Source organism: Gopherus flavomarginatus, chromosome 17 (genome assembly GCF_025201925.1).
Source record: "Gopherus flavomarginatus isolate rGopFla2 chromosome 17, rGopFla2.mat.asm, whole genome shotgun sequence".
NCBI lineage: Eukaryota > Metazoa > Chordata > Testudines > Testudinidae > Gopherus > Gopherus flavomarginatus.
The window spans coordinates 4,299,021-4,322,259 of NC_066633.1; the positions used below are offsets into that span (position 1 = coordinate 4,299,021).

At 46.2% G+C, this 23,239-nt stretch overlaps 1 protein-coding gene across 2 annotated transcripts; it reads left to right on the plus strand.

The window, feature by feature from the left end:
- The first annotated feature begins 76 nt into the window (after positions 1-76).
- On the plus strand, positions 77-9,350 carry NDUFA8 (NADH:ubiquinone oxidoreductase subunit A8). 2 transcript variants are annotated; one of them, XM_050926852.1, is made up of 5 exons: positions 77-212; positions 1,006-1,169; positions 3,546-3,711; positions 5,887-6,045; positions 8,608-9,350. In XM_050926852.1, exons 1-4 carry the CDS (start codon positions 162-164, stop codon positions 6,022-6,024), a joined length of 519 nt encoding a protein of 172 aa, XP_050782809.1. In that variant the 5' UTR covers positions 77-161; the 3' UTR covers positions 6,025-6,045; positions 8,608-9,350. The 2 variants fall into 2 exon arrangements, with proteins under 2 accessions (XP_050782809.1, XP_050782808.1); XM_050926851.1 differs by lacking the exon at positions 8,608-9,350 and having other exon boundaries at positions 5,887-6,130.
- The last annotated feature ends 13,889 nt before the right edge of the window (positions 9,351-23,239 follow it).

Consider the following 23,239-nt stretch of genomic DNA (forward strand, 5'->3'; position numbering starts at 1 on the left):
CCGCTGCCGACCCGCTTCTCGCCGGCTCCGAGGTGGCGCATGCGCACTAGTTCCGTGAGACCTGGTGGCGCATGCGCAGTGGCGCGGGGCCTGCCTGTGTGCCGGGCCGGCGGGCGCGCGCCGAAGGGGAGTTCAAGGAGACGGGGACGCGGGCTAGCGCCATGCCGGGCTCGCTGCAGGTGCCCTCGCTGGAGGAGCTCGATGTGCAGGAGGTGAGAGCTCCCCCTCCGCTCCGGGGACCCCTTGGCTGGTGGCGGCCCCCGACCCGGGCCCCCCCCCGGACTCCGGGCCCCTGCCTCCTCCGCCCCCCCCCGGGGCTCGGGCCCCCGGCCTCCGCCCGCCCCCCCGGACTCCGGGCCCCCGGCCTCCGCCCGCCCCCCCGGCCTCCGGGCCCCTGCCTCTTCCGCCCCCCCGGGGCTCGGGCCCCCGGCCTCCGCCCCCCTTCCCCCCCCGGGGCTCGGGCCCCCGGCCTCCGCCCGCCCGCCCCCCCCCCCGGGGCTCGGGCCCCCGGCCTCCGCCCGCAGCCTCCCGACTCCGGGGCCTCTGCCTCCGACCCCGTGGGCCCCCTGCATCCCCCGCCCTTCCCCCGGCTCGGGCCCCGGGCCTCCTGCCTCTCCACCCCCAGTCCCCCTGCCTCCCCCCGCACCCCCCGGGCCCCCTGCCCCCCCCGCACCCTCCGGACTCCGGGGCCCCTGCCTCCGCCCCCCTGGGGCCCCTGCATCCCCCTCTGGGCTCTAGGCCTCCTGCATCCCCCACCCTTCCCCCGGCTCGGGCATGGGTCAGGGCCCTCTGCCCTCCCTCCCCCCCATCTCAGGCTGTGGTTGTTCATGGTGGGGTCACGTGCCCTAGAGTGGTGCGAGCGGGGTGCAAGAGAGCAGACCCCGAACACAGAGGGGGGCCAGAAACCCTGTGCCCGAGTCCCACCTTCCAGGTGCTTAGTGGTGGGCCCTGCCCTGGGGCTGTGCACTGACGCTGATGCTAACACTTCCTCCCCCAACTCCTCAGGTGAGCGTCAGCACCTCGGTGCTGAAAGCTGCAGCCCATCACTATGGCTCGCAGTGTGACAAGCCCAACAAGGAGTTCATGCTGTGCCGCTGGGAGGAGAAGGACCCCCGGAAATGCTTAAAGGAAGGGAAGCAAGTCAATCAATGTGCACTAGAGTTTTTCAGGTAAGAATCTCAGGTGGCTTTTCAAATCCAGTTTTAGGGCTGGATCCTGCAGATATTACTTAGGCAAAACTCACATTGAAGTAGCCTGTAACATACGTGGTCCGTATCAAAACCAAGATTAAAGTATTAAAATCATATATATATTTCATGCTTCAGCACTTTGACACAGTACACACTTCATTTTTAATTAGTGCTCCAAAAGAGTATGGTCATGAAGTGAGCATGTGCTGTATGTTGCTACGTGTCTGCTTAAGGTATTTACATAGGAGGAGGTAATCTGTCCTGAAATGTCAGCCGGCATAGCTTCTGCCTGTGTGGTACCATTTACACAAGCATTACAATAACAACTTTCTTTAGTTATAGCTGAGATGATCATGCTATTTTTAAACTTTTTGTTGAGGTACTGTTGCTGTTCCCTAGACTTGAACTCCTGAGGGTTGGAGGCAGTGCTTCCTCAATGGAGAGTGTCAGTGTACACTTTCTGCTGGTTGGAAGGCAAAGTATTCAATAGCTTTCAGTTGTTCAGAAAACTGTGACCCACGCTCTTTCTGTTCTATTGACTTCTCTTGTTTGGGCTCAGCCACAAGGCAAGTTGGCTTTGTTTGAAAGTCTGAAGATGATGATCTTGAGTATCTGGGCTTCAGTAACTTGGGACCATACTTTAAAAAACGTCAGACTTGTTATGTGAGTTGCTTTCCCCATCCTTTGTCAGCTTGGGGGACAATGATGCAAACATTTAAATAAGTACAGAACTTCCCTCACATGACTGAAATCATGTGCATAGAAATATTTGGAGGATCATAGTCTTAGAGGCAAAACACCTCTTTGTATGTGTTTGTATAGCACCCAGCAAGGTGAGGCCGATCCTGATTGAGGCCTCTGGGTGCTATTACACTATAAATATTAATAATAGATAAGGCTATGTTTTAGTCATGGGTGTTTTTAGTAAAAACGATGAATAGGTCACAGGTCGTAAAAAATAAATAAATAATTAAAAAAAATTCACAGGCCTGTGACCTGTCCGTGACCTTTACTAAAAATACCCACCCTGACTAAAATTGTGGGAGTGGGCTGTCCACTGGTGCTGGGGGTGAAGTCTTTAAACCATGATTTGAGGACTTCAATGGCTTAGACACAGGTTTGATACAGGAGTGGGTGGGTGAGATTCTGTGGCCTGCATCGTGCAGGAGGTCAGACTAGATGATCATAATGGTTCCTTCTGACCTTAAATTCTGTGATGTGGCTCGTGACCCCAGCTGGCACTGGGGGAGACGGGCTGGCAGGGGCTTCCTACACGGCTGTGTCCCTGCAGCTCCTAGATGGCAGGGGCTCTGCTGCTCCCGCCACAAGCGCTGGCTGCCACATTGGCCGGGAACTGCAGCCAATGGGAGCTGCAGGGATGGGGCCTGCTTTCATATAGGTATATCTCCATATTATATGTATCTATATCTATCTCTTAGAACTGGAAGGGACCCTGAAAGGTCGTCGAGTCCAGCCCCCTGCCTTCACTAGCAGGACCAACTACTGATTTTGCCCCAGATCCCTAAGTGGCCCCCTTAAGGATTGAACTCACAACCCTGGGTTTACCAGGCCAATGCTCAAACCACGAGTGTGGGCAGTGTGCAACGCAGACCCCCCCCCCCGCCCCGCCCCGCCCCGCCCCACGGCTGCCTATGAGCTGTGGGGGGGGCCATGCCAGTGGGAACCACCTGGGGAGCTTCCCATCCCTAGGTAAGCGCCCTGCCGCATTCCCCAACCCTCTGCCCCTAGCCCCCTCCCACACACCCAAACTGCTGCTGATGGCAATGGGACTCCCCAGCTCAGGCACCAGCCATTGCAAAAGTCACGGAGGTCACAGAATCTAAAATCAAAAGTTGGAAGTAGTTAAATATCATGAAAAGAGCATTCACATTATATTATTAAAATAAGCATGCACCAAGTGAGATGTAAGAATGGTGTCTGAAAGCTGACTGAGCTTAACAATCATATTAATAATTGTACTGTAGTTATTTAAAGGGTAATACAGACCTCTCTTGAGATCAATGTGGATTTATAAATTCATATGCTTAGACTGTAAGATCTTCTTGACAGGGAGGAGTAGTGTTCTGTGAAATGCCAGGCGTATGTGTCGTAATTTTTTTATTTATTACTAATCTTTCTTTTATCTATTACTTTCAAAATTACCAGACTTTAACAATTTTATGAATACCATCTGGAAGATAAACTTTGTAAATAACTACTGAATGGCAACCATTTGGAAATTGGTTCATGTGTTTTGGGTTGGAGTGAATGGGAGAGTGCCAACTTTGCTAATGTAGCTCTTATAAGCTACCTTGTCTTTTCCAAAATAACACAGTTAAAATCCTTTGTTTATAGGAAGATTAAGGCACACTGTGCAGAACCTTTTACTGAATACTGGACTTGTATTGATTATACCAACCTTCAAGAGCTTCGTCGTTGCCGAAAACAGCAGCTGGCATTTGATAATTGTGTGCTGGAGAACTTGGGCTGGGTGAGACCTGATCTGGGAGAGCTGTCTAAGGTAATTAGGAAATCTTGCCCCATTTCTTCATCACCTTTCTCACTGGTTATTTCAGCTCCCTTCTCTCTGACCTCAAAGTCCCTGTTCCCCAGTATGTGCAGCGTGCTGCTGCTGCTGGCTTTCTGATGTTCAGAGACACAGGTTCATCACCTTATCCAACCAGGTCCTATATGGTCTCCTTTGTTGTAGTCTTGAATTGCATTTACTGCTTCTCCTTTATCTGAGAAACTAGTTCAGAATTGTGCTGTCAGGTTTTGAAAGCATTCTGTGTACTTGTTCCAGTTTGCCTCACGTCTTGTCACTCTTCACGCATAATAGCTGAAACTACTTTTAACTGTTTTTAAACAGACTAGATTTCCAAGTGATGATGTGTGCTGCTTTAACACAGTCTCAGCACTTTTGGTACAAGAACTTTCTCTGCACCTCTTGTCACCTGGAATAACCCCCCGTATTTCTTCATCTCATTTCAAATCTAGTCTGAAATGTATCTTTCTGTTGCATATGCCTCATCTCTTTCTATCTACTCTTTTTAACTAGCTGTTATGTTTAGTTCCGTAAAACATTTTAGGATACTCTGTGTGAATGTTATGTTGCAATAAATACAGCTCAGGGTTCATAACTTCTCCACTATAACAGTGGATTTATTTCTGGTTTAATAGGTGTAGCAAGAAACTTGACTGGGCAACCCAGGAGGCCACTTCTGCTTCTGGGTCCCTATGTGGCTTTCATATTGTCTTGAATTCGGCTTTCCTTTCTCATGTACCAGTGTTCCATTTGTCAGTTCAGTGTATTGGAAAAAATGTTCCAGTGTACTGCATGACACTCTTTCAACTCTTCCTTAGCTGGATGGCCAGATTCTGCAGTCCGTTTTATTAACGTTCCCCTCGTATGCTACATCTCAAATTACCACTTCTACTGCAATGGAAGTGGCAAGTTATTCATGAGCTCTCAACCTTCTGTTGAAGCCTGTGGCAGAACTGTAGAGGCCCTTTAAGCACACTCTGGGATGGAGAATCTTTGATTATGAACTCTCTTTCCTACAGTGTGTGCTTGCTTTGGTGAGAGGTTCTGTTCTTGATCTGTTACTAACAATACTTGAGTGCTTGTAAGCTTTAAAAACGAAAATGCTTACAGCAGAACTAAGTAAATTTTCAATTAATTAAATTTTTAATCAGTTAAAAAAAACAGAATGACACAAAATAAATTCCTGCTACCATAGCTGCAGGAAAAATGTTTGGCCAGGGATGGTTCTCTGAAGTGTACACACTACTGTTCCATTGATTTGCTTGTGCTGGTTCTTTTGTATGTTTGACCTTGGACCGGAGGAAAGGATATGCTGGGTTTGAAATGGACACTTCTACTAAACATTTGATATTAATTTGTTGTGTGGATAATCCTTAAGAATTGCCTTCAAAAATACAAGTTTAGGCAACACAGCATTTGCTAGTTTTTTCTATACTTATTTTTTGAGCCAGTTCAGGTGCTTAACCTCAAACAGCTAAAACAGGAACTTTTTGTGCATACTTTTGCATACTTGTGTATACTTTTACTTTATTTGCAAAGTAGCAGCTTTCAAAGGTGCTGAGGTTTTCGCCCACTGTTGACAAGACAAAATTCTTATGTCGCATGCATGTAGCTCCACTTAAGTCAGGGGGGTTGTATTGGGCGTAAATGGGAGCTAGACTTTAAATTAGAAGCTTACCTTCAAGGAAGTGCTTAAGCTATTGAGTTTAAAAAAATAATAATAATAATGTAACCTTTGACACATGCATTGTTCTCCTAAGTAACCATATTATTGTACTGTTTTTGCTTCATCTTACTCTTCCCTGACCACTCTGTGATGTCACTGCTTCCTGCTTTTCTTATCCTAATCTAGATCGTAGAAATGTGACTGAGTCTTTTCCTTAATGTGCCCTATGTATCTGTGGCAGTCTATCACTATGATCATTTGGCCCACTAAACGGTAAGGTGCTCTACTAAATACTTGCAGAGTCTTCAAGCAATATGTGTTGAATTAGTAAGCATTTGATTAATTCTACTAATGGATGGTTTCTTTTTCTGCTGCATGACTCATTAAAGCCACTTTTATTGTTTCTCCTCTGAGCCGTTGGCTTAATGTAGTTTTGTCTATTAAATACTACAAGAAAAATTCCAGTGTACTACTTTTCCTTCTAGGTCACAAAAGTGCAGACAGACCGACCTATCCCTGAGAATGTCTATCATTCCAGACCAAGACCAGAGCCAAATCCACCCATTGAAGGAGATTTGAAGCCTGCTAAATATGGCAGCAGGCTTTTTTTCTGGAACTGGTAAAATGGGACCGACAACTCTGTAGTAAGCTCTGTTCTTTGCGAATGTAAATTATCTTGTCCAATGTGTATTGGATGCAATCCTTAATGATTAAAAAACCCATAATTCACCTGGCTTGGTAGATTTTTCTATATACATCACAGGAGCTTAGGAACGGTGTCCCCTATACTATTGTGTTTTTCCTTTTAAAAAGCATTTTAGAATCTTATGGCCTTAAAAGATAATGTCCTTTTAGCCACTTAACACAGTCAGTTCTGTCTCTAAAGTCCGTCATTCAGCAACGAGAATATAAGATTTATGCCAAGATTTGCCAAACAGTGTATGTAAGTATGGTCCAGTTCTTTTGTTACATTCTTACTAAATATTAAAAAATGGGAGAATGCAAAATGAATTGAACCAGTTCTTCACTGTTCAGATTTCCAGAATTTGCATTGGTGGCTTATATACTTGTGCCTCCAAGTATCCATCTTCTTTCCAACAAACGTCCTTTCTTATGAGGTTCTAGTTCAAACAAGCCAGATAGGAGCCAAACAGGTCACCAATTTAGATTCCCAAGGCTACTGATGATGTCTGCGTGTGTCTGTGTCGTGGTTCCGACAAACCTCTTGTGAAGGTGACTAATCTGTAGAGGTAAAAACTGGTGACTCAACCTCAAATTTAGGATTTGATACATGAATTTTTTTTTAAGTAGTTAGTCCATGTTTCCAAGATTGCTGGCTCGAAATGCAATGTTACTTGAGATGTCAAGATGTGTGTACTTAAATTCACAAGTGACTGGTCATGTTTCATGTGTGTTATTTTTATCTGTTTCCATCCTTCATCAGCTCTTTTTCACTAGGGAGAGCGTATTTGTTACACGAGAATTCTATGCTATACAGCTGGACCTTCAAAAATTATTTTCTGATGTGCATTTTTGTCCCTGTGGCTACTCATGTAAGACGTCCCAGTGCAAAGTGTCGTAGCAAAACAGTCCTTTTTATGTAGAGATCCTGACTTCAAGGACTTACCTGTAGCCTCACTGTGACAGCACCTGAAGCTCTCCATTTCCTTTCACTAGCCAACTCTGATAATAAAATCATTAATTGCTCCCTCTTGCAGCATCCAAGGGACAAGAGACATGGTAACTGTGACAACACAAGGGTCAGGAAAATCAAAGTAACTTCTGTACCAAAGCCAGAGAACTACAGTTCAGGCCATATTGTGTATTTAGGGCTAGATTGTCGTTTTGCAATCTAGCCCATAGAAAGGCTTGGGTGGTATGGTGCTGGAGCAGATTGGGAGGGACATTGGGGAACTGTGAATTGAAGTGACAGTCTCCTCTGTAGAGGGATTAAGCTGCAGTGAGTCTATACAGGTGCTGCACATGCTCCTTGCTGCTCTGATAAGTTGGTGAGGTGAAATCAAGACTGGCCGCTCCTGCCCTTTCTGCCTATCTGCCTGTGGGGGGAGGAATGTATTGCCTGCTTTCCCAGGCCCACAGAAAGCAATGGTACAGAACTCCAGTGCAAGGGAGTAAGAGGTACCTTGCATCCCCCTGCTTCCTTGTGCAGGATAGGCTATGATCTTGCCCTTATTCATTGAGAGCGTGGGTAAAGCATGGGTTTATTCATTTATGTAAGGATTCTTTCCAAGCCTCAGAATCTGCCAATTTTTGTATCAATGTTGTATTGGAAAGTCAAACTGATTATAGCTTTTACAAATTGGATTCCTTTGTGCTTTCTTTATCTTCTGTTTGCAGGGGGGGAAATAGCACATTCTACAGATGTGAATAGACACTGCCACTTTTGGCTACATTTTTATAATGTAGGTCTTGAATAATTGGATAAAGATTTTTTTCAAATTTTTTTTATGAAGCTCTGGACTAATACTACTAGCCTTCCTCTGCTAAACAAAAACCTAGATTTCCTCTGCTGCTTAGTGTATGTAATACCTTAATTCTCCTCAATGAGATATATATTCTTTGAGTGCATCCTTCAGAATCTGGTCCTATCTTTAGTGACTGATTACAGTTCTACCTATGTAAACCTGGAATAACTCCAGTCACTTAATGGGTTTAGTCCATATTTACAATGATGTGCTTGAGGACGGAATTAGGCCTTCTGTTCCCACTCTGAGAGGAGAACTTGGCATACTATTTCTGTAATATGCTTGGATACCTCAATAGGAGCCAGTTCAAGAGGACCATGATGCAGAGGACAGAGTTTCTGAATGGTCTAGCTGGATGAAGTTGCACTTGGTAAATGCAAAAAGCTAGGTGGGACCCATCAAGTTTAAAAATAAGTTTGCTTCAAAGTCCTGTTAAAGGCTTGTGTTCTTATCCCAATACATGTGAGAACTCTGGGTGATTTGAGGGAGGACTCATACCAGGACAATCTATGGAGCTATGGGAACTTTTTATAGATCTTTGCCTGTAAACCGTTTATGTACAGTACAGCCTATGAACCAGAGTAGGTTGACTGGTACCAAGGGGAAACAGGCCATACATGTTTTCATCCTATTATACACGTCACCCTATTTTTGAAGCCCATTGGATGTGTTACTGAGCTGTGGTGACCTCCATAACATCTCTGCAATCTTCCTTTTTAGAAGATCCAAGGGAAGAAGAAGGGAAATGAAGTGACTAAATCAACAGGAATTCAGCAGAGCTTTCCTGGCCTGCCATGAGGACAGAGGAGTGTCTAGGCTTGCCAGCCTTCGTATACCGTGGGGCGTGAGCAGTGCCTCCTTAACTATTCTGCTTTGAAAATGTGGTAGAAAAAGTATTAGGGCAAAATTTGAGCATCATCTTTTGGCCAACTATATTGTTGGCCAGTTTGGAGCTGAATTTCAAGATGGCCCTATTTTAAATCCGGCAGTTAGCGAGTTCGATCAACTTCAGGTCCGTGGTTCATCTCTTAAATGAAAAGACTAAAACTTGTCCATCTCCATCCTCCAGTACTGTTGGTATTCAGAAACTGTTGTGTAAGAATTGTTCTGGTTAAAAAGGATGAGGTCAGGTTAGGGTATAGTCAAAGGAAATATAATTACAAGATGTGTTCCTTTTCAATTTAATAGTTTAGTGCAAATGATCCGTGCATGCCATTTTTGTGTGGCTTGCTTAATGAATTCAGCTCTTTTATGGTGCAAAAGTTTTGAGCTGAAAGGAAAAATATAATAAATGGAAGTTGATTTGGTATTATGAGCTGGAACTACAGCATAACTTCTGCTACATTTGATTTGAATAACTTTTGAATGTTTAAAATGTATTCAGATTCACTGAAAATTCTTAATTTACACATTATCTTGGGATAGAAGAGTGACTTACCTCCAATAGAATATTTAAGATGCTTCATTTTCTTTCTGTTCTTCAAGTATCTTCATAAATTCTTATCCCATAATTTTTTTTGGTTGGCACTGGTATGCAGCTTGCTCTCTACCTTAAAAGGCAAGGCTCAATAAAGGGAGACACCTGTGTATGATGTAGTTTGATAAGCCACCAAGTACCGCATGACCGTACTTCACTGCCAATTTGTGGGAGTCTGCAGAATCTGAGGGGGGATTTTAGTAAGGCAGCCTTTCCTAATAGTATTCCCTCAATAAAACTCAGAATTGCAGATGAGCACAATTTGTTTCCTGTAATTAGGACACTGGGTCTTTTGAAACCCAGCTTGTTTTATCATTCTGTTTGGAATTAGCTGAGGTAGTTGTGCCTGACCTTTGAGAGTTCCACTCTGGGCGTGAGAGAGTAGTGTAGTCTCTATGCCGATTTAATCCTGAGCTTCCAGATTGCTTGTGCAAAGAGGGATGTTAATTGTTGTGGAGATGCACAATGTGGATTCCTTGACACAAGGAGCTGGACTGAGACCATTTACCCATTTCAGATAAGTTGACGAGTGGTAGCTACCTTTGGTCACTATGCACACAGGCTGGATGTGCAGCAGGAGCTAGAAATGAAAGGCTCTGTTTCTTTTCCTTGGAACCCCCTGCCCCCTTCCACCACCTTGCAGGATTAATGTTCTGTTTGTAGCAGTATCTGGTCAATAATTGCATTGCTCTAGTCAAGCACAGGACCATCTTGTAGCTGTAATGTTTTTTTGGAAAATGTAGAACAGGTGAATAACAAGATTGAGTTAAGACCATAAAACCATCTTCCAGGGACGTATCCTGACATTTCTTTGGCAGATAGCAGACTTGTGCAGATTCAGCAGAGTTCTGCTGCTGACAATGTGAGAAGCCTTATTTGTTATATAATGTGGGCTGTAAGCTTTGCCAGGGATCATCATCACGTGCATGAAATTAACAATTAGTGTCAGAAAATTGCAAGCCAGTGTCATGGTTGCTTGCCACACAAGATGCTGGATTAAGCAGAAGCTGCTGCACTCTTTCAGACCTTGGCATAGGAGAAGTAAAATTGTAGGACAATTTCTAGGAGAAGAGCACAGCAGTTAGAAATAGTATCCTCCTCCAGGCCTTCTGCTTTTATACCTTCAAAATGTCTGCAACTTGATTTTCATCAGTCTGAAGCAATACTGTTAATATGTCTCCTGAGACACTGGGAAAGGGGCTAGAAGGCGTTCATTACAGACCAAGAGGGTGAGCATCTGGACATCATTCATTCCACTTATAAAGGCCATGGTTAGGAAGGAGGCACGCTGCCTGTCTGAGCAAGTGCTGGAAATAACATAGTCTCCCTTAGCTGTGTCGATGTCGTTAGCCAAGGCAGGAATTATCTGGAGTGGGAAGAAATTCATTCTCCAATGAGAGAGAGGGAGATAAGGGGGATAGGTAGAGCAAGTCTGAAATTTTGGAAAACTATGATTTGTCAAGACCATCTCCTTTCATACATCTTCCTCTTCAGCCAACTGCAGTGTGGATTGAGACATGGGCACTGGTTGAGCTGCAGGGGCGTTGGTACGAGAGAGCAACTGTGCCCTAACCTGAATCACAATATTACTATTGCCCCATCTCCATGAGTGGAATATAAGTTACTTATTGTGGTGGTTGCTGTTACCACTCCCCTCCTCCCCCACCTCACCCCCATTATAATACGTTCTATAGGAGCTGGCAGATTAAGGTGAGGTGCATTTTTACTATTGTCTACAGGTGAAAGGCACTGGCTCTGCATCTTGGTTTAAAGGAATATTTAATAATTATCAGCATTTGCAGAGCTTTTAACCTTCAGAGTTCTTGTGCAACATTAACTACATCCTCCCAGCACCCCTGGGAGGCGGGGGAAAGGGGAAAGGAAGCACAGCACAGGAGGTAACTGATTTGCACAAGGCCACAGAGGGAATTGGGAATCCAAAATAGTTAGTCACAGCTTTTTTTTATCCTTTTTAAAACACTGTAAGCTCCTACAGTCTAGAAGCTGTTAAGGTTTTGGAAATCAGAATGCAGTAGCAGATGAAGACTCCCTCTTGTGGCTGCTTTAAGCACCGCTAGGACACCTGAGTGAAGTTTTTCCAGGGTGGCAATCCCAAAGCTAAACAATGTTACTGGTAAAGGGAAATCAGACTCAGCACTTGTCTTCATGACAATTATAACTCAGGTGTTGCCCCTACCTTGACTCCTGTCCACACACAAGAACCCTTTCATCTCAAGTTGATTAGCTTGTCAGGGATGTAGGCTAGAGCTTGAGTTAGCACAGTTTGGTGGCTGCTTACATGACTACTCTGCAGTGTGGACACAGGGCGGTGCCCCTCCATGCCTTTCCACACTACCCCTGTTTGCTGAGAAAATGCAGACAAGTTCTCCCAGTTCCCTGGGAAAGAATTCATAGACCAGCTTAGTGCAGTGCAAAGAACCATAGGCTGTTTTCCCTAGAAGTCAGTCCCACACATGAGTGAATTTGGCTCCAGTGGGCGGCTTTCTCAAACTAGGCCAACTGGAGTGTAGATAGTGCCCTTGAGCTCTCCCCACATGGTTTATGGCTGCTCTGGCCTGCATTAGGGCTGGAGCAGAGAATCAGGGAGATGCACCCAGCTGAACCCAGTGGAGGGTCTGGCCCTAAGAGGAAACCAGAGAGCATTTAATGAAATAAAAGTGAGCAAGAGCCTCTGTCCCTTCTCCTTTTCCACTCCCCTAAGTATCTCCTAAGTTTTGCTTGGAGCCCTACGTCTGAAAGAGCCTTTCACATCTGTAGTTGTCTGCGGAACATCCCCCAGTGAAGGGATTCCAAAGCTGCATGTTTGTGTGCTCTTGCCTCGGTTGGCCAACTTAAATGATTGAAGTTAATTTTTCATTCATCCAGCCGCAGCAATCTTCAACTGCCACTCGCTGCTGCGGGGCTCAAGTTAGTTGCCTCCACAGACACCTTGAGAGGCGGGAAATGAGTACAGTGAGCAGTAAGGTCTTGCCTGGTGCTCTGCTAAGACCATTTGGGGCCCATTTCTTGCACTGTGAATGACAATACAGGAGAAAGGGAGATTTATGAAAGAGCTAAGGCTCCAACTCTCATTGGTCCACACTGGAGCAAAATCTCAGAAACAATCAGGGATTTTAAAGCATTGCCACCCTTAATTTTTGAAAGCAGAATTTATGGCTACTCTGATGACCATGAGGCTGATTCATCTATTTATCAGTAGTGTAGCTTTTTTTCCTCCGTGCAAACAGGAGCCACCATTTAACGGCCTCGTTGAGTGCTCCTTACTCACTCAGACAGAGCTCTATCTGACCTCTGTCCTGCTGTCAGTAACTTCAGATTTATGGCTGTGCAGGGGACAGCAGGGTTTAGCCCAGGTTTTGCGTGTTTGAGGATTGAATAGAGCCCTACGTTGGTATCAAATCAGTTCTAAACACACACGCTTTAGCCTCCTAAAGTGCGAGCACTCCCGCCAGAGCTCCTGGGGGACACAGCCAGGTGTGGCCCTACTTGGCTTTTGTTTTCAGGAAGCCACTGACAGGCAGGCCTGACCCTGGCAATGTGCACGCAGCAGGGGACGGTGTCTGCCCCAAGGTGCAATCTCAGGGCTCGTGGCAAGCCTGCGCTCCAGGCTAAACAGAGGAAGGTGAGGGTCAGCGGCGGTGAGCTCTGCCCAAGTCTCAGGAAGCACATTTTGGCGAAGGAAAGGAATACAATGCAAGCAGGGAGGGAGGCTCAGCTCCGATCCAGGTCTCTCTAAGTAGTACTTGGCTCCTGACAGCCAAGGAGCCGATATGATCGTTTTCTGGGTTATTCATTGTCTCAGGCATCCCTGGGTTTGCTTTCTATCTTCAGCTCAGCATGTTGCAGAGCAGCAAACAGAGACGAGCAGGGGCAGTGTAGCTCAATGGATAGAGTTAAGAGACCTGACTTCCCTTTCCAGCCTCTGCCAGTGACTTGCTTTGTGGCACTGGGAAAGTCATTGCCCTTCTGTGCCTCAGTTTCCCCCTTGTTAAATATTGTCAGTGCTACATCCCCCACCCCATACAGCCCTCCCAGAATCCTATTACAGACAGAGGTGAGCCTTTGTAATGTTTATCTGTTTTGATCTTAGAAACAACTGCACCCTGGAGGGGTCGAAGCCTGAGTCCTGGCCATGCACTTACCCACAATCCTAAAACAGTTTCAGCCTAACCTGTCCCAAGCAGAAGCGATTCTTGTTCTCCATGCCCTGCCACCCTGAATGGTAGGAGCTGTGTCCAGAGACGGTGTGAGTAGAGCGGGCCAATGAGAAATGACACATGATGATCCCCTCCATCTATGACAGGGTCCCTCCAGCCATGGGCACTCCTTGAGCAAATTTCCCAGGTGCCTCCACACAGCTCTGGCGAGCCCCAGGCTGACAGAGAGCCCAGAAAGGAAGGCAGCTAGAGACCTTAATGTCTGAGAGTATGCTCATGGGAATAGAGGATGGTGCTCTGGCCAGGAAGTGAGTATGCGCATGGGAATAGAGGATGGTGCTCTGGCCAGGAGGTGGTGTGGTTTGGGTCTCTAGAGAGTGCTACACTGAAGCCATAAACCTAAAATCACTGCTGTCTGTGTCTAGCCAGCAAAGACAAAATCCTGCTTTTGGAGCTGCTCGATGAGTCTCAGCTCATGCTGGAGACACTGTTTAGTATGAGGTGCAGAGCACCAAAGGGCTATGGAGTCAGTTAACAGAAGTGACAGTCCCCAAAGGCCAATGTACAGCCCGTGCGAAGTGCTTGGCTTGCAAACTGCTCTGCTCTCCTATTATCACTTGGACGGAGTCTTTGGTGCTGCTAGGAATGAGTGAAACCAGTTGTGGGATTTTTGTGATCAATCTATGACATAATCTGAGTTTGGAACAAGGCAGCGTTGGCTTCTAAATTCCATCTGAGAAGCTTTGGAAGATTTAATACTCCAGCTAATTAATCTAAATAAAATGATGAGATGGTGATACAGTCTACATGATTAATAGTTATTAAGTGGAGACTGATGATTCCCACATACTTTCTGCTATGAAAGAAACCAGACCAATTCTAGCAAAGCCAGTAGTTTTCATTTAGGAAGAGGGTTTGGTAAAGGGATACTGGCAGTTTAAAAATAATATTTTTAACAAAACAGTTATTCCTCCCGGTGTTGTTAATACATTAAACAGTTAAAATGACAGGATTTTAAAAATACTCCCTTTTAATCTTTTATGCTGCATGGTTACTTTTATGCACTTCTGATAGCTTGGGCAATAAAAGTAGAATTTCACTTTTGTTTATAGTCAATTTCACTTAGTGGTGCAGGTGTTATTTAGCACAATGCTGTAATGTTTGGGTTGCACCTGTTGCCGAAGGATAATTTAAGTATAAAAAAATCATGGAAGTGATTTTGTGGACACTATTTCTACAAATACTGCATTTGAGTCTAAACTTCGTTGCTGCCTCTTTACCTACTGTTTGCTTTATTTGTGTCATGGCTTTATTTGCTGCCCACTTTAGCATTCTTTTAATATTTTCTACTTTTATTGGTGGTGGTATTATTGGTTTATTTGTTTGTTGAAAGATTGATGTTGCATGGAACAATGAATCCATATTTGCTCACTCAGTGTCTGTATCCATGCCTACCATGTCAGTGTGTACCTGGCTACCTATCCCTCACTCTGTTGTTAGCTCAGTTCCTCAGATTGATTTGCAAAAGTTGTAAAATGACCAACAACAGAACGAGTGCACATATCCTTTCTCATGCAAGGTAATCACTAATGCTGTACTGAACTGATACTGTAGTTGCAGGACTGGGCGAGTGGTTGTGAGATTACGGTGAGTGGGAGCCAGGAGACCTGGAGCTATCTACAGTCATTGTCTGACTTTGAGTGGGTCACTTAGGACATGCCTGACTTACTTCAAGCACTCTCCATTTTAGAGAGTGCAATTTTGCATCTACAGTAAAATTAAATCCCTGTGTGCAGGTGCAGTCAGGTAATTTACTATCTGCTTGGTAGCTTTGGAATCCACAATTTGCAGGTTCAAAATTGTACCTACCGAAATGGAGACTGCGTCTCAAAATCAGCCCCTTACTCTCTCCAGGCCTCAATTTCTTAATCTGTAAAATGGGGATGATGATGCCAAGGGGTGCAATGAGGTTAAATGATTTGTTTCCAAAGCACATTGATTTCCTTGGGTAGAAGGCTTTGTGGATCTATTCAGTGCTCCTGGAGTCAATGTGCATTGGGTCACGTACTATAAAAGTGCCAAGTGTTGTTGTTACAGAAGTGTCAAATACGGTCAGTTATATATAATGTATGAGACTGTAAGAGGTGGAGAGGGAAATTAATAGGCATAGGAAAGGAAGAAAAGAGGATTGGGAGCCACATTTCAAACAAGCTGGCAAGCTAATGAAGGCTCTGAGTCTCTCTCTCATGAGAGTCAGAAGCAGCAGCGTGCTGTCTGCTCCAGAGCTCAGCCTTGGAGCATCACCCAGCCCTGGCAGGGTAGCTTTCCACCAGGATACGTGGAAAGGAAATACCAAGACCCCTTGTGTGCTGGTGAAGCCCTGGTGAACTACTGGCTAATGGGCTTTTTGGGCTCACCCCATTTGCAAGTAGACTTTGATGGAGGGAGATGTGTGTGGCTGAGTCATTATGTGGCAGGCAAACTATTCTAGGAACAAAAATGAATCAAAGTGATTCTCCTCCCCCCCCCTCACTTCGCCTGCAAGGAAACCTTTTTCCATTTACTATAAAACGTGTTCCTTAATAGTGCTGAAGTGTTCTATGTATTTTAAATAAACAAGAGTGGATTTGAGTCCAGGAGGACATGAAAGAATGCAGCGTTTGCTGGGGTACTGGCCCAGCACACATGTCAGCAATTTGTCTGCCTTGTATATTTTGGCTTTTAAAAAAGCATTTAAAAGTAAACGAATGAAGGAAAATCTGGCAGCTGGATTTCAAAGTAAATTGCTTTCAGCTGATATACCCCATTTTCAGCCTGCTTGGGTAGTATCAAGCCATATCCATCCAAGAAGGAGAGCAAAAAACTGAAGACCAGAGAAGGGGCAAGAGGGGGAACAAAGGCTGGGAAGTTCTGTGGGTGTAATTCTTCCATTTCCTTCCTTTTGTACCAGACACTCCCTGCCTGTCACAAAGCTGCTTGTGCTTGCGGGGGCAAGTTGTTGATTGCTCTGCCTTTCTTTAGCCTCTTTTGTACATGATGCTCTCTTCCTCCTTTAGGATTAGCTCCCTTCTCAGCCATCAGGAATGGAGAGGCAGGATCTGTGGGTAATTGTGGCTCTGGACCCAGTGTCACAAAGCTCCAGCCATTCCTCTGATTTATCTTTACAGGGGCACATGTCCCTACAAACTGTCCCCCTGCCTCTCAGGGTGCCACTGTGGTGACTGGCTCCACAGTTTAGCACCTTCTGTTTCCCAAGACAGCAGGGAGACTGTGGCGTTTTGACTCTGAATCGGTAAGCAGCAGAGAGGGCTTGACGTAGGACACTGTATAAGGACATTGGTAGAGGATACTGCCTAAACTACCTTTGTTGCTACTCTTCTGCTACCTACAAAGGGCCTGATCCTGTGTTTGAAGTCAGTGGCAGTTTGGCCTGAGTAAGAACTAGAGGAGTTGGCCCAAAGAGAAGGTCTCCAGGAGATTAGCTAACTGGGTAGTGGTAGTTATGTTCACATGGCTGGGTTTGCTGGGGTAAAATTCTAGCTCAACCCGTTTAATCTCTGGGACTCAACTGGTTGCAGAGCTGCCAAAAATTAATTCAAACTAAAAATTATCTAAGCAAACAAGCCCTTCGCTCTGCTCGTTTCCCCATCACGTGTCTCCTTCATTCCAAGCCTGGCATTCAGTGTGTGAGAGATGAGGCAGGGGGGGTTCCCTCTCAACGGCCATTCACGAGGCTGCACCTTTGGGTGGGTGGGACTCAGCAATCTGTAACAGCGCTGGCTGGAGGGATTCTGGGAAGTGCCCTGCACAGTGACAAGCAGTGTTCTGCCCTGCTCAGGAAAGGGGGCAGAAGCCTGTAGGCGACTGGGGAAGGAATAACAGAATCGACAGCCTTGCCACACAGTCACGCAGGGGCAGCACCGAGGGCATTACACCAGGGCAGGATTAGACCCTCACAGCCCATGTTTATGGGGTTGCAAACAGATGCAGGCCCTGTTCTTGGCCAATGGCAGAACGAGGAGTGAGTGCAGAAGCCTCTCATCAGCCCATGATGCCAGCCCTTGTCAATCCTTCGTTAAATTTCCCTACAAGCCCCTTGGTGTTTCCTCCCACCACGACTGCTGCATGGGGCAAGCTCCCCGTAAACCTCAATAAAGCATCTCATTGTCCTTCAGATCCCTTCTCAAACCTCTCCTCGGCTATGATGCCACCACAACACCCGTCCATGGTTAGCGGATGTGCTGTGACCTCTGCCTGTCGTACTTATCAGTACGTGCCCCTGCCTGGCTGTACCCATCTGATGCCCTTGCCTTAGGCTTGGCTTGTAAGCTCTTTGTAAAACCCCACCCCCTTCTCTTTACACCATTCCGTTCCGGGAAAGCCACAACCAGCCACCAGGGCCCAGCAGTCAGGGCCTGAGCCAAAGGCCAATGAAGTCAATAGCAGGAATCCATTCTGTGAAGTGGGTTCTGAGGTAGGAGTGGGCTGGGGTCTCAGCTCCCCTTGAGATTGCAGGTTACAATAGGGCACTAACCCTGCTGGCCGAAGGGAAGTAGAGATGGAAATGACAGAGATAACACATTCATTAAATCAGCTTCAAGCTGCGGCAAGGCCCTGCTCCCCAGGAAGGGCCTGGCTGTCTCTCCTGAAGGAGGAGCCTCAGCAAATGATGACAGATAATAATGAAGTCCCAGCCGAGACAAAGAGAAGAGGTTGCTGAGGTCACAATTTGGCTCAGCTTTGGGCTCCGTTTGCGTTGACCCGTGTTTCCTTGAGTTTATAAAACTTTCTGATGCTTGGTTCAGTGGAGAGGGCAGAGGAAGGTGGTGGATCTTAAATCTTTAAGGCGGGGGGAGCAGCAGGAGTTGGGTGGTTGCTTAAAGCCTGTTTGCAGATTTTGTGCAGAAAGTGCTCAGAGAAACCTCAGGCTCACCACCCTCCTGTGCCCGGGAAAGGACCCTGTGCCTGCTTACTTCCCCAACTGGCCTGCTGCCTAATCACCTAGCACAGATTTTCAGCGATGGGGCCAAATTCCATTCCTGTGTTTAATGCCTGAATATAGGTATAGGCTGCACTGCAAAGGTGGGATTAACATGCAGCGCTATTCTGGCTAACAGCAGCCCTGTGTACAGTCCTCCTCTCCCTGCACACTATACCTGCTGGAGCACAGACAAGCTGTGGGGTTAACAGTAATTAGGGTGCACATACAAATACATGCCTTACGATGCCTAGACTCCCACCCCACTTCACCTCCCATCATGGGGAGCCTACAGAATGTGCTGAAATTTGGGTGGAAAACCCATGCTTTGCATACTCCTTGATTATGCAGAGATATTTGGTGAGAGCCAATGCACATCTGGTAACCAGGATTTGATCTATGGTACACTGGAGAATTGAGCATTGGCCTGCAGTAGAAATCCAGGCAAGTCACATGTTGATTTGGCACCCTGGATGGGCAGTGTGCCTCCTAACACTCCCCTAGCATGGCTCTGCTTAAAGTGGGATAGTGCTGCTTATGATCCTTTCTGAGCCCTGTGGGGCTTTTGTCTAAGTGTCCTTTGTCTCTGCCATCCGTGAGCAATGATGGCACTGCAATAAACAACAATACAATTGATCATTTCATTTCATTAAAAAAAACAACGCAGGAACATGAAAAAGCAAACCACCCACATGCCCACCCAGCCCCCACTCTTCCCTGACAGGTTAAAAAACAAGGCTGGAGAGGAGAGGGTAGCTCCCAGCCCATTGGGCTGCAGCAAAATTTTTGTAAACTCTGGATCTCATCAGTTTTTAATTGCTTTCCCCAGGTTATTTTTTAAAGCAAAGCAGTTGGAACAGTGTCACCCCAGAATCATTTCACACACATCACAGCATACAACTCTTGCTCCTTCCAGGCTGGGAACTGGAAACCTGCATGGTCAGCAGAGCTTTGGGAAACTCAGCATTTTCACTTGCGACCGTCTCTGGGGAGCCCTTTGCTTTGCTTCAGTTCATCTGGGGTTTGTACTCTCCTGCCCCAAGTTTCACTAGGAGTTTCAGGTTCGAATGAAGCACAAGCACTAAGTAAAACTCGTTTAAAACCACCAGCTTTTAGGCACTCAGGCACAAGACTGATGGGGGGGGGGCACTTAAGTACCTAGAGAGAGAGTGAGTGATACATAATATCCACCCAGACTATAAATGAGCCTCCAGCCTCACACATACATGTTCCCAGGTTCTCCAGGAACCCCAGATCAAGAAACCTGGCCCAAGTCAAGATTTTATAACAAAAACCAGAACCAGGTTTTTTGCCACCTGGTTTTGTTATCCAAGTCCTGCACACCTCCCCAAGGAGAGGGGAATGGGTAACCTCGTGATTAGAGCAGGGGAGGCTGGCAATCAGGACTCCCGAGTCTCCTCCCAGCTCTGGAAAAGACTGTGGTTTAATAGCTAGATCAGGGGACTAGCGGTCAGGACTCCTGGGTTCTAATGCTGGCTATGCCACTGACTGTTGTAAACTTCCAACTGTACAATAGCTTTCATGTCTATTGCTTCTTTGTCAGTGTAAGCACCTGACGGCTCCTATAGAGAGGTACATGTGCCGTCCCAGTGTTTCAGCCTGAAGTGCCAAAATCTAGCTGAAAAGATGGCAAAGCCCTATTAGATCAGTGCGCTTCTGCTGCACGCATACAGCCCTGCATGAGGTGGATGTAAAAAATTAATTACAGCTAATATTAAAAAATTATATAATACGCAGGTTAAGAAAAGAGTGTCTGTACATCTGGGTATAGTGCTTAGATTATCCAGGAATATAAAATTTGTTTTTTATGAACTATATGTATCTTATGGCTTTACCAACAATAACTCAAATTTAGGGGAATAAATTTAAGACTTCAGTTTAGATATTAGCATGCAAGTATTCAGGTACATCACTCATGAAAAGTTATACAGAGAGTTGGTTGTGGAAAGCAAATATAGCAACAAGTGAAGATTGTCCCTCACTAATTGAGAATTTAGAGTAGGTTGTCCATTTGGAATATACAGTCCATGAGGAAAGTATTTCGGTTACTTTCCCCACTGCACTTCTCTTGGCACTCCAGCTCATCCCACCGGCTATTGCCTATGTCCAGTGATGTGTTCTATGTAAATGTCCCTAGACAACCTGAGTTGCCACATCAGCTGAACGTAGTGCTGAGCGATTCCGCATTCTCTCAGCACTCGCTCGTTAATGGGGTCCTGTGTGCCCATAGCTCTGACAATCAGCATGTGTGTCTGATACAATACTGATCAGTCTGCAGGCTTAGCTTCGGGGGTGGGGCCTGGAAAGTTTTGCCCATGTTAGGCTCCTTACATGGCTCCCTTGGTTAGAGATGACTCTAAGGTATTTTGATAGAGAAGAATTTGATTTAAGCTTGTGAGTGACTCTAGATGAGTAACCTGTAGATAATGTAACTGGGAAGGGTCCTGGATTATGGTGCTTGTTTAGCAAAATGAAAACAATAAATTATGTTTAACCCCCCCTGCCCCCCAGGAAAGATAGTTGCCTTGGATGTCCCTGTGATTAACTGGAAGAATATGTAAATGTATATGTCAGTTGTCACAGTTACTTCCTGGATTACAGCTAGTGTTCCAGCATATTGGAAAAGGCAAAAAATTCCAGCAGGGTCAGGATTTGCATTTGTGACAATTGCTAAGCTGCCAGGCAGAGTTACAATCAGTAATCACAGAACCCTCCTCCCCCTTTTTTTTTTTGGTCAAGTGCCACTAAACTGCTTACATGAAACTGGAGACAGCAGCTCTGTCTTTGATGTCCCCAATTTTGCAATCACGTCCCTAGGACTTTGTAGCAGGGAGACCCCCCCCCACACACACACACACCTTCATTCATCTGACGCACCTATGAGCTGACAGCACTAATCTTTATTGTCAGATTAATGAAGGGTCACTAGGCCCAGTAGCGGCACAGGGTGACACAGAATAACAACACATAAGACCTTGCACTAGACAGCTCCTTATGGCTGATGTGTCAGGGAAGAGCATTCGAATAGGTCAGTGTCATGCCAAGCTGTCAGAACAACAGTTCCCAGCATAAAAGCATTAACCCTTGTACTCAGCAGTACCAAGGCACAAAGTGGGAATGTTACTCGTCCAAAGTCACAGAGGGAACAAGGGGCAGAACTGGGCTCAGGACCCAGAAATCCTGGCTTGCTACAAGAGCACGTTCTGCTCCTGGGACAAGTGAGCTGAGGCTCTGTCTTCCCTGCACAAAGCGGTGCCTTTACATCACACTGTAAAATCTTAGTGGAGACAAGGCACTGTAGCCTTTACCTCATTGTAGCTAGTTGAGGTCAATCCCTGGTGGGGGGCATAGGGCTCATCTTAGCTTCCCTGAGGTTAAAAACTACACGTCCCTTAAGGGGAACAGTGTTCCTTGAACTCTGAAAATGCGAGTGTTCCTGTCATCTGCATCTGTTTGAACACCCCCTTCATCCCACCCCCAGCCTCACTTCTGCGAACGCTTACACACCATCTGAACTCCACTGAAGTCAAGGAGACGACTTGCATGCTTAAAGCTAAGCGCACGTGGAAGTGTTTGCAGGGCTAAGACAACAGCCACAATGCAGCCATTAGTACTGCTAGGAAGGGTCTGAGTCAGAGCCGATGAGGCAGGAGCTGTAGCTGAAGGGGGTGAATTCCTTGGCTGGAGCTGTGGAGATGGACAAGCCCCACTAAGATCATAAGTCTGTCTCCCTGCCAGCGCAGGATACAGTTTCTGCAATACAGGAAGGGTTCGTGTCCTGGAGAGAGGAGGGATTAGCGTCGATCAATCAGCAGCGAAGGCCTCGGTGTAACGGAACAAACGTCATTCTCAGCAGCGCTCTTGTTCAGACTGCGATGCTCTGGAACCTTCCCAACAGGCCCTGAGAACAATCAAACACTTTGACTGGACGTTATTTTGAAACGCATTCTGGTGGGATGAAGTCAGTGTGAGACCTGGGGGCCTGCAGGCCAAGCTCTGGCAAGGATCAGAGCAGAATAAACAGCCATGAATAAACAGCGACGTCGAACTCGCTAGCAAAGCCAAGTGAATTGAGGGCTTGCGCTAGCTGCTGCCGATGGGAGTTTGCAGAATGACTGCGGAGCTATTGGCAGGAGCTGCTGGCGTTCAATATTCATTAGTTCCTGGGGTGCCTGGAGAACAGCCCCTGAGTAATGTGCTCTGAGTAACAGATCTGGCTCATCAACACTATCTAGTCAGTGTCTCCACCACTGAACCAAACAAATAATGTGCCCTAGAGAGAGTTATTGGTAGAGCGTTAATGACCCAACCGTTCGACCTACCAAAGGAGGAGACGTTCAAACCCAACAAGCAGCTTCTAACACCCTCAAATAAGAAAACCCAGAGACAGGGCTAGGGGTGGCTGGGTTCTGACTGTGGGCTTGAGGCATTGTGTAACCACTTTTCAGATTGGTTCTAGTCATGGCAAAGACCCAGTTTTTAGAGGGCTTAAGGCACGTGATCCATTTGTCTGACTGGGTCTGGCTGCCTTTGTCTGGGTCTACATTCTGGCTCTGACTGACTTACCCGCAACAGTTCTAAAGCCAGCCAGCTTGTTGGCACCGTGTAGACAGAGGGACCGTGTGAGTCTGGGCTGTGGATCAGCAGGCTCCTTACATAGCTACAGCTGTGGAATGAGTGTCAGCTTTGACAGAGTAG

Bases quoted from the DNA above. Each gene is read 5' to 3' on its own strand.
- NDUFA8 (XM_050926852.1), top strand. From the start codon at position 162: ATGCCGGGCTCGCTGCAGGTGCCCTCGCTGGAGGAGCTCGATGTGCAG. The intron at 213-1,005 runs GTGAGAGCTCCC...CCAACTCCTCAG, and splicing joins AGGAGCTCGATGTGCAGGAG to GTGAGCGTCAGCACCTCGGT. The intron at 1,170-3,545 runs GTAAGAATCTCA...CTTTGTTTATAG, and splicing joins TGTGCACTAGAGTTTTTCAG to GAAGATTAAGGCACACTGTG.